We start from the raw sequence: 11,171 nt of genomic DNA, 5'->3' as shown, positions 1-11,171 counted from the left end.
CTTGCGCTAAACGTGCCATGGGTCTATTTAAAATCAATAAGTTTTTTCAGGTGGCATGTTTCAACGGTAACCTTGATCTTGTCCAATCTCAGAAGTTGAGCACGTTTGAGCCTGGTGATTACTTGCCTCCGAATACAAGGTGTTGTACGCCTGGGTTGCGAGGTGGCCAGGGATGCCAGTATAGTGATGGATACTTAAATGAATCTACGTGAAGCTCTTTGAGTGTTGGGTACTGCAAGGTCCGACCATGTCCATTCAGTGCTCACTGAGCTGCATTGGCTTCCAGTTGCCGAACGAATACATTATATGGTCGTACTCATTACACGCAAAGTGCTTGCCACAAATTAACCACAATACCTTGCTGATCTCGTCAAGAAGCATAGACCATCACGAAAACTCCGGCCATGCTGATAGAAACGGCTTTTGGCGAACTATCGAACAAAGACAATGGTCACCACATCGCGCGCTTTCAGATGCGCTTCTGCGGCCGTCCGGAACACTCTGCCTTCCGATATTAGGAAGCCACTGGAGCTAGATTGAAAACGTATTTCTTTAGGAAATATTTCTGCGTTTAGTTTGTTGTTCTTCCCCTGCACCTCCGATTAGCATGGTTGGCTACGTACGGTGCGATATAAGTTCAACATCCATACAGTACTTACTACCTCATGCAGGCTTTCTCCGGGTATTTCATTACCTCTCACATGAAGCCAAACACATAATCGTGCAATGGCCAAGTGTCTCTTTGCAGGTTTCTTCTAATAAAGAGTGTTCAGACTCGGAAGATTTCTTTGATAAAGGGAATTATTATTGTAGAGGTGAGATACGACCCACAAAATCGACGATTATGCTTGGAAAGACCGGTTTCTTGTCAGTTGTTTTCACCTTTTTACTTATTACACCCCTCCCATATATGGTAATCTGCACAAGTATACTTCACACAGAGACTATTACAGACTAATTTAGATCTTATTGGTCACTCCGTGCCCTTATCAATCTCAACGTTCATCCTACAAAGTCCCATCACAAGGGAGAAACACAGACGAATTTTTTTTTTATTTTTGCCCGTATTGAAACGGCTGTACGCCGTATGAACCTAACAACGCAATTTCCCTGTACAAGAATACGGGTAACCCATATATGGGTTGACAGGTATTATGTTATGAATCACACGTATAATTGTGAATTAAGTTAATGATGACCATGGAGTGGACCCCAACGACTCACGTGACTGCACAACAGGCCATGCCTACCAGTGGAGTAATCAATTCAGGGTACGGGGAACCTATTCAGATTCGCATCGACGCTGTACAGGGATTGAGCAGCGAGGTGCTGTGTTTTAACGTGGGGTCGATTGGTGTGCATCTGGTCGTGATTGCAGATGCACGAGTGCTCCTCAGAAGAACACTTTGAAATATAGAGTTGCAGTTCCACAACCCTCTGGTGTCCCACGGTGGTGGAAGTCACTCGATCCTCAAGAGGAGGGCAGAACACAACGCAGAAAACCCACTCAGCGTCTATTATTATCTTTATTAACCGGCTTGTCCCCTCGTGACGATCACGGTAGGAGAGGGATAGGGCGAGCCGGTTACACGTATTATTTTGCGTACATACATCGTAAATCACTGACTCTCACACACGCACGATGAGATGCATGTATTTTGAGCGCAACAAATGAATTTAATCCAATGCGTAATTACTTGCCACCCGGATGTGTCAAGAAGCATCAACTGATCAAAAGGTATTATTAAGCTCACAACGCATGTGGCATTAAATTGCACGTAACAAATATTTGTTTCAAGTCACCTTATTTGTAATGGATTCACACTAGTTCTACAGCAGCCACGAGAGGCACGACCATTCGTCGCAATGTCAAACAAATCATTATTTCTTCATTCGAATTCGAGACGCTGAAATTTCGAAAAGTAATAAAATCACCGGGAGAGTGAGCCATTGCACCCAAAATTCCCTAAAACCAGAGTCCACGACCATGCAAATATTGCAATCGACCTTCCTCTCTGTTGAACAGGTAGGCTTTTACAAATATGGCTGTCGGCTGATGAAGCTAGTTGTAATTACTGGCGAAACGTCGTACTTAGATTGTACATGTTGTGACATTGCTCTCCAACACACCGGTGTGCTGCACTAGTAACAAGTTGGCATGTTCTGTTTATGTGACAAACCTTACTAGTTGGCTGTGTTGAGTGGTGGCGAGTTTAATGACACATTTATATATTTTCGCGATCTAACCCAAAAATATAGATATTATGGCCTTCTCTCTGTATCGTTCTTCTTCTTTAGTTTCTTCTCCTCAGAGTCTCTCACGCAGCAAGAGGTTGATGGGGGCGGAGGGAACGAGGACGGCCTGCGTTTTTGGCAGAACTTGTTCCGCGCCGGGCTCGGGCATCATCTCGAACGTCTTCACAAACTGCGGGAGCAAGCAGCGCGCGCGGTGACAGAGAGAACGTTCGCAGAGATTCGGGGAGAAACCAAATAACGTCGCCATCTCGCGTGACGATACGGCCAGGGGTGTTCGGCCTTTTGCACAACTGTCGATTCCACAGTCCTCTTCTCCCCCCCCCCCGCCACATTAGAGTGCATTAAGTTGTTTAAAAAAATAGGTGACTAAAATGAAATGACTAAAATGAAATACACGGTTGTGCGCCTTTTGGCGTCATCTGGTCCAACACCATGTGAGACTAGGCTCTAAGAAAAGCTGTCTCGGGTGTGGACCAATCAATTTCAAGGACAGTGAATACATTATCAGAGTTGTGTTTTTTGTTTTCATTCCGACCGCAGGTATTGTGGTCAATGCCAACATGACTCCTTGTAAAAAAAGGTGTCAGTTTTGTTGCCAGATAAAAGGGTAAAAAAACAATTATCATATTTTGCTACTGGCAAAGGAGGTTCCAATGGTGTAAATGCTTACCCCGAGCTCTCATGCTCTGATGGTGCATTGTCTTTGAGTTGTGCGCCTTTTGGCGTCATCTGGTTCAACACCATGTGAACCTAGGCTCTAAGAAAAGCTGTCTCGGGTGTGGACCAATCAATTTTAAAGACAGTGCATACATTATCAGAGTTGTGTTTTTTATTTGCATTCCGACCGCAGGTATTGTGGTCAATGCCAACATGACTCCTTGTAAAAAAAGGTGTCAGTTTTGTTGCCAGATAAAAGGGTAAAAATACAATTATCATATTTTGATACTGGCAAAGGAGGTTCCAATGGGGTTAGTAAGTAGTCGTTACTCTACCGATTGGCGGTTCGATTAATGAGAGAATCGAATAACACGGAAGAGTTTTTATTATTTGGTTCTTTCGGTTAAGTCACGTCTAAAGATAAAATAATAAATTAAATTAAATAATAGAATACGACGTTTCGATTGCAACACAAGCAATCATCATCAGGTATAATGAAATAGCGACATAAAATCTAACCAGAAAACTATAGACAGACATATTAGCAGACAGATATCACCAAGATACATAGCGGGAGCAACACAGGTAACAGAGAGGGGTGATCGTCTCTGTGGGGTGGCCTTAAATAGACAGAGGGGGGGGCGGAGGCAGAGAGAAGGAAGGGGGGTTAGAGAAAAAATTAGCATATCAATGAGTGGTCAACAGACGTGGTGCTGCACGGCAAGTAAGCCTGAAAATCAGGAGGACACTAAAATTAAATAACCTAGTAAAATATCGAAATGTAATGTAATACAACACAGAGGGTCGGTCAACACACAATTAACGCATAGCCTGGTTGATTACGTATTTCAAAGATTGCTAAGTTAGAATTTAAGCGTAATATTAGCACCTACACAATCCACAAGTAGTGACTAATCCCATATTTGCATTTGCTATAAATATGCTAAATTCCTTTGTTGATATGCATATTCCTTTGTCAAGGCGCCCTCCTCCTCTAACCCAGCTTAAATATACGCTGCCAAGCTTGGTGGTGTTCATTCAGACGCAGTCTTTCCGACAGCCCTGTTCTTCACCTGAGAACGGCTACTTGCATTGTGGCCGAAACGTCGTGAGAATTGTATTTTATTATGTTTTATTTTTAATATTTTATTATTTCCCTTCTACGTGACTTTACCGAAAGAACCAAGAAGATGATTTGGTTTATTTTATGCCCGGGTTACCATGACCGCTGCAAAGAAAGTCAGCCCCGTTCACGATTCGTGTACCATCGGCTCAGCCCGGATTCCCACAGTAGCCTCACCAGGCGAAGTGAACACCAACCAAGGCTGCGTAACTTGGATAGGGAGTGGCACGTTTCTACTTGGACCACCCTTTGAGCCAGTTGCGATGTCACGAGTTCAACGCGGAAGAGTGACTCATCGCTCTTGATTTATCTGAATTAGGTCAACTTCAAGGCCGTTTTCTCATTAAAAAAACAGAAAAATTGCAAAAGTTACAGACTATCGTTCTGGACAACATTAAATAATCCAAGCTACTGTCATAAATGAACACTTGTTATTCTTTATCACGACATCAAAAGTGTGGCTGTGCCGCTTTCGGGCCCAGCCGCCGCATTCACGGGTCCGCGGGCCGGGCTGAGCGAGCGCACCTTCAAAGGCGAATCGGTAGAACAGCTGAGCGACGTCCGGCAGTGGGAAAACGGCGGCAGCGGCGCCGTGCCCGCGCCTCGCCCGCACGTGCCCCATCAGCTCTGTGACGACGGCGTTGAGGGGGTCCGCAAACTGCATCACCTCCCTGGGCTTGAGCATGCGCTGGTTGAGAACTTCGCGCATGCGTTTCCAGTCGGCGCCCGTCCTGCAGGTGTGGAGATGGAAAAGGGGGGGGGGGCTAGCAGCTCCAGTAATCGGCCATGTGTGTGTGGTGGCCTTGTATGACGACAGAGACGGTTGAACTTGAGGCAACACGTATTTATTATTCTCAACTCGACAGCTCACACCTGAAGAGGTAACGGCCTCTTCACCCGTTCTAACGAGGGAAGTAATTCCCCAGTTAATACCCCAAGTTTACTCCTCTACTTCCCTCTATTCTACGATCCTCCTCTCAAGGAGACTAACTGACCTGGCCCAGCTTCGGCACAGGTCTCGACCACCAGCCACACGAATCCGGCACTGAAAAGGACATCGGCCTTCGTGGCTCTGGGGTCGCACCACTGGCTTGCTCTGCCCGGCCCTTAGAAGGACAGCGGGTCAGAGGAGTCCCAGGGTCTAGCTAGCTGGACTTCAGTCTTCAGCTGGTTCTTCGGCTTGGCTTGATCGAACTGCCCTTCTGCTCTCAGAGTCCCGTCTTTTATACAATTCCCCACCGAGGGGCGGGTTTCTGTGGGATCACACACATCCCACAACCCCCTCCCCTCAGGAGGGCCCTGGTCATGGATAACACAACTGTCCTGCACCGGTTTGTACCATTTCCCACCGAGGGGCGGGGTTCTGTAGGATCACACACACCCCACAGCCCCCTCCCCTCAGGAGGGGCCCCGGTCAGGGATAATACAACGACCCCGCACTGGTAAGTACTGTGATTCACCCGGGTTCGGTGTGCGCGCGTTCCAACATCACCACCACATGTGTGTGTGTTTGCATTCATCCGGAGGTGTGGGCAAAGATGCGGACGCTGCACTGTAAACCCGGTGACTCCAGTTCAATTCCCACTCACGGCCAACACCAATGACAATTATCTAAACCAGTCCTGGGCCTCCCCTAGGTTGACTCAACCTCAAGGCAATATTTGGTGGTGGTGGTGGTGGTGATGATGATGATGACAAGTGCTGCACTTTCACCAAACCAGTGGCCATATGGTGGAAGAGCGCAGATGATGAAATCAGAACATTTCCTTTTCTCAATGGCTCTCCATGTAAGTCTATCAGTCTCTCTGTGGGTCTAGGGGTCTCTAATAATGACGATGAAGCCATTTCCAGCACAATTCAGTTCATGAATGAATCCACCCGCACTCATTATCACGTGAAACTGGAAAACCCAATGCGCTGTTTGTAGACACTGAGTACACAATCAAAAAACAAGACACCACTGGCATCATGGTGGACTCACTGGGTTAGCAGGCCCTTGGAATGACCCCGCATCATATGATAATCATCCCAGGCGGGTATGCTTGAGCGCACAGGTGTAATAACAGCTATAGTGGGTTCACGTGGGGGATTGGCTTGCCGGTCCTGCTTGTAGCCAATAAGGGTCGAGATAGGGAGCGTGGGGCCGGCGTGATCACGGCATGTCATCAGGGGTGATTGGCCCAGCCATTGGGGCCCCAGCTAATGGGGATCCGGATAAGAGGCGTGGTCCCGGGAGTGACAGGGAACCATCGAGAACGGTCGAGATTGCCCATGGAGGATTGGCTGGGGGGACCACGTGACGAAGGGATTAAGAGGGAGGAGAGAGGGATGATCGGGAGGGAGACGGGGAACTGAACGGGGTGAGAGCCACGCGCGAACGGGGCTCCGGGTGCCACGTGCGCGGTGGGAGTTGTGGGAGTCTGCCGCTCTCCGTTGTCTGCCAGCAACGGAGCGTGTGGGAACAAGTGTACCGTGAAGTGAAAATAAAGAAGACCGATTCCGAATCCGTCTCCGGAGAATTATTACACAGGGTAAGGTCCCTCCTGTCTCATCAGCTGTTCGATAAGGTCTGGGTCGGCAAGGCAGACGAACAGCTCCGGGCCCATGTATGTAGTCCACATGTTACCGAAGCGCTTGTGATGTATAATCTGTTGGGTCAAACATCCCTCGTCATTGATTACTTGGTATTAGTGTGCGTCGCTCAAAGTAAAAACGATTTTCGAAACACCAACAGAATCATGTGTCGTTAAACCCGCCACCACCCGACACGGCAAACTAGTAAGGGTTGTCAAGTAAACAGAGCATGCAATTCGTCACTAGTACAGCACTAGTGTGTAGTGTATAGTGTAGAGTAGTGTAATGTATAGTGTAGTGTATAGCAGAGGTGGGACAAAGTCATTGTTATGCAAGTCCAAGTCGAGTCGCAAGTCATCAAATTCATGACTCGAGTCTGACTCGAGTCCAAGTCACATGACTCGAGTCCACATCTCATAGGTGGGACAAAGTCATTGTTATGCAAGTCCAAGTCGAGTCGCAAGTCATCAAATTCATGACTCGAGTCTGACTCGAGTCCAAGTCACATGACTCGAGTCCACACCTCTGGTGTATAGTGTAGTGTATTAGTACAGCACACAGGTGTGTTGGAGAGCCAAGCCACAACATTTACATTCTGAGTACGACGTTTCGCCAGTAATTACAACCAGCTTCATCAGGCGACAGCCAGAGTTGAGGAGAAGTCCACCTGCTTCTACAATATAATGCTGTCTTTGCATAGCTTCCTTCTACATTGTAAAGTGCCATCTAACGTTGTAAGTTCACAGCAAAAATGTTTGCAGCCAAATATACAGTGAGGGAAAAAAGTATTTGATCCCCTGCTGATTTTGTACGTTTGCCCACTGACAAAAAAATGGTCAGTCTATAATTTTCATGGTAGGTTTATTTGAACAGTGAGAGACAGAATAACAACAAAAAATATCCAGAAAAACGCATGTAAAAAATGTTATAAATTGATTTGCATTTTAATGAGGGAAATAAGTATTTGACCCCTCTGCAAAACATGACTTAGTACTTGGTGGCAAAACCCTTGTTGGCAATCACAGAGGTCAGACTTTTCTTGTAGTTGGCCACTTTTCATGCGGGTGACGAAAGACCAATCATTTTTTGCTCACCAGCCATGATCAATCCACTGCTGGACGAAGGCTTCCCCAAGTCCGTCGCCATCGCACGATCCTGCGATGCAACAATCCACCGAGCACCCGCGCTCAAGCTCATTTCATCACTCCATCTCCCCGGCAGACGTTCCTCAAGCAGAACTTAATTTGAGCTCACCTCCCCCCATCGTCTCACGGCAAACACCTGACGAAGTTGCGCTGACAAAGAATAGCAGCCGGAGCTGATGATGATCGACGATGATCGAGGATGCGTCACTCACCTGCAGCTCGTGGAACTCGCTCAAATAGCCGCGGATGACGAGCCAGTAGAGAGAGGACAGCATCCCCACACCGGGCAGCTCCTTCACGGACCGAGGCTGCTGCCCGGTCGGCGAGTCCAACTTGCCCGCCAGCTTGCCGTCATCAGCACCCCTCCTCGCGGTGGCGTCTGCCACGGAGGAGCCGCTGGCCGACCTCGAGACGGCACCGCGGGAGCAGAGGGCGGCTTGCGACGAGCGCAGCCCCGTGCGGGGCACGGTTAAGGGCAAGCGCTGGGGCAGGGCTGCCCAACGCACGAGAGCACGTGGGGCAAGCAGCAGCATCATCAGCAGCAGCAGCAACTCGTGGGTTGCCTCTGCAGCGCTGATGGCTCTGTTGTTGATCGTGCAAATGGAGACGGGAGATTTTCTCAGCTCAGCCTCGGCGTCGCTGGGTTTCCGCACTGCAACCTCGAGAGCGCGTGTACACTTTCTGCTTGACCCCGCGGCTGATGCTCATCGTGCCGTATCGGGGGTGGTGGTGGGGGTGGGACGCACACACAAGTCGAGGTACGAACACTCTGTAGGGGGCGCGCCTTTTACTGCTGCGTAGGTCTTTGTTGTTGCTGTATGTACACTGGATGTTGTGAACTCTTTGAAGGGGTCACCCCTGACTGTGACGACGCCACGCGAATCGCGCTCTGTGAAAGCCCCAGCGCTGTGGGGGGGGGGGGATGTGAGGTGGGATCGCGCAGGGAATGCCGTGGGACCCACAAATAACCCGTTGGGCTTCGGGGTGGCCGGCAGATGGCGGTACAGCCCAAGTGGGTTGCTTGAGAACTGTCCGGCGGTGGCCGTGATCGACGCTGTCGTGCAATTCGGATGGATGGGGTTTGTAAGCCCTGAAAGCGAACACAGACACTGTCTCGGCCTTGCTGTGCGCTGCGTTGCACCGCTATCCGAGTAGTTAACCTCGCATCCAATAAACCCTCAGAGCCAGGGTGAACACCCGACTCCAAACGTAATTTATTGAATTGAACGAAGTAAAACTGATGGAAAAACACAGCACAGATACACCATCTGTTAATACTTGGAAACATCAACACAATGCATGAACAATACAGCATCACAACATTGTCCTAGAACAGGACCCTGCGGGGTGGGCTGGTAGGAATAATACTAATACCGGTACAAGGATATCGACCGCACACACACACGCACACACATACGCGCACACACGCACATACACGTACACACGCACACACACACACACGCACACACACCGCACGCACACACACACACACGTACACACACATGCACGCACGCACACGCACACGTAATGAAGTTGTGTTGCTACGCTTCCAGTTGACCGTGAATAACGATCCGAAGCCCAATAGCGCCCATTCATCACGCCGCTCGAGTGGGCCGGACACGCACACACGCACGCACACACACGCACACAGTCACACATATACACACACACACGCACGCACACACACGCACACAGTCACACATATACACACATGCACGCACACACGCACACACAGACACGCACACACACACGCGCATACACACGCACACACACGCACGCACGCAAACACACACGCACACACACACACACGCGCATACACACGCACACACACACGCACACACATACACACACGCACGCACGCGCACACACGCGCACACACACACACGCACCTCTCACCTGCAAGGCAGCGGTCGCCGCTTCTCCTCCCATATCTCTCGTCGCGGCAGCTGTAACGATGGTGCAAGTTTGTTTTTATCATCAATTCCTCCTCCACCCCTCCCCGCCACTGTTCACCCACCAGAATAAATGAGTTCGCCCATAGTCAGTCGATCAAAAAGTTTCGCCGTGAGGCGCCGGAAGCGACGGCCATCTTGTTTAATTCACAGATCGCAGGGGGAGCGGGCGGCCATCTTGTCGGACGGACGGACGGACGATATAATCTATTGGTGGTCTGGTCCACTTCGTTCCTACCAGTATAACATGTTTCTCAACAATAGATCCTGGATGGACCAGGCACCCACAACAGTACTGAACAGCTATACAAGAGAACAAGCTACTGTGTTAAACAAAGGCACATCGTGCAATCATCACACTGCACCCCAAATGTACAGCACTGCATATAACACTGCACTATGAATGAGACATTTCGACATCCTTGTGTAATGCGAGCGTAAATGGGGTTGCTGCTGGGCTCTGGCCCAATCACACGGCCCGGGGTATTGGGGGGCGGAGCCCAGTATGGGGGGCGTGTGGGAGGGGCCGCCGTTCACCTCGGGTCCAATTGGAAGCGAGGTGAATGGAGGTGGAGCCAGCAGGGCAGTATGGGAAGGCCGGATCTGACGATCCGAAAGGGGAGGAGTCAGGGTCACGTGGGATAGAAGATATAGGTGGGAGCCCAGAAGGGATCGGTGTCAGTTGTGGAGTGAAGCGGGACCACATTGGGTGGCCGCCGCGCCATCAGCCACGTGGCTGATGGGGCTTTGGCACACTGTCGGCCAGCGGTGTGCGGAGCGGGGGAGCTGGAGAGACTGACGGAAGAGCGCGTGCGGGGCACGTCGCGAGGAGAGCGCGTGCGGGGCATGCGCGAGGAGACGCTGGTCCACTGTCAGAACCAGCGGGGTGTGAGGTAGAGCGGAGGAGCTGACGAGGGAGCGCGTGCGGGGTGCGCGCGAGACGACGCTGGTCCGCGGACCGGACCCAGCGGGGTGCGGAGAAAGAAACTAAATAAAAGACCAATGGAGACAGCAGTGCCTGACGGAGTCTTTTATTACACTTGCTCTCAAGATCGCAATATAGTTACTTGGGTACAAGTTTGACTCGACTTATTCAATTACAAGTGACATTCACAATAAGGCAAGTTACAGGCTTCTTTGTTAACTAGGCCTCGTATTTATCGTAACAATTTAACAGCATTATAAAGGCATTTACAGCATTATAACGGTCGTTCTAACATTATAACAGCATTCCCAGTATTACAAGAACATAAACGAACTTACAGACAATAATTCTTAAATTCCCACAATGTACAATTACAGCTGGCTTCACTGGGACGCGATGTGTGCCGCCATCTTGAACTCTGTGTAATGGCGGACCCCCAGCCTCGTGGCTGAAAGGCTGTCAAATTGGAACTTCCTGGTCACGTGACCAAACTCAACATCAGGAAATTCCTGTGTACACACGCCACCACTCCCACGGAG

General features: G+C 49.7%; 1 protein-coding gene across 1 annotated transcript; it reads right to left on the bottom strand.

Annotated features, from left to right (window-relative positions):
- Nucleotides 1-1,536: 1,536 nt before the first annotated feature.
- On the bottom strand, nucleotides 1,537-6,187 carry LOC144934577 (sterol 26-hydroxylase, mitochondrial-like). The gene is made up of 3 exons (XM_078860528.1): nucleotides 6,018-6,187; nucleotides 4,562-4,767; nucleotides 1,537-2,425 (listed from the first exon to the last, which is right to left on the bottom strand). Exons 1-3 carry the CDS (start codon nucleotides 6,050-6,052, stop codon nucleotides 2,319-2,321), a joined length of 348 nt encoding a protein of 115 aa, XP_078716654.1. The 5' UTR covers nucleotides 6,053-6,187; the 3' UTR covers nucleotides 1,537-2,318.
- Between the last annotated feature and the right edge of the window lie 4,984 nt (nucleotides 6,188-11,171).

The sequence above is a fragment of the Lampetra fluviatilis genome, chromosome 10, assembly GCF_964198595.1.
Source record: "Lampetra fluviatilis chromosome 10, kcLamFluv1.1, whole genome shotgun sequence".
NCBI classification, from domain to species: domain Eukaryota; kingdom Metazoa; phylum Chordata; class Hyperoartia; order Petromyzontiformes; family Petromyzontidae; genus Lampetra; species Lampetra fluviatilis.
This window is presented reverse-complemented; position numbering and strand designations above follow the sequence as displayed.

Excerpts from the sequence above, each read along its gene's own strand:
- LOC144934577 (XM_078860528.1), bottom strand. The coding sequence starts at position 6,052 with ATGATGCGGGGTCATTCCAAGGGCCTGCTAACCCA. Across the intron at positions 4,768-6,017 it reads TCCAAGGGCCTGCTAACCCA|GACGGGCGCCGACTGGAAAC; the intron begins GTGAGTCCACCA and ends CCACACCTGCAG. Across the intron at positions 2,426-4,561 it reads CTACCGATTCGCCTTTGAAG|TTTGTGAAGACGTTCGAGAT; the intron begins GTGCGCTCGCTC and ends TTGCTCCCGCAG.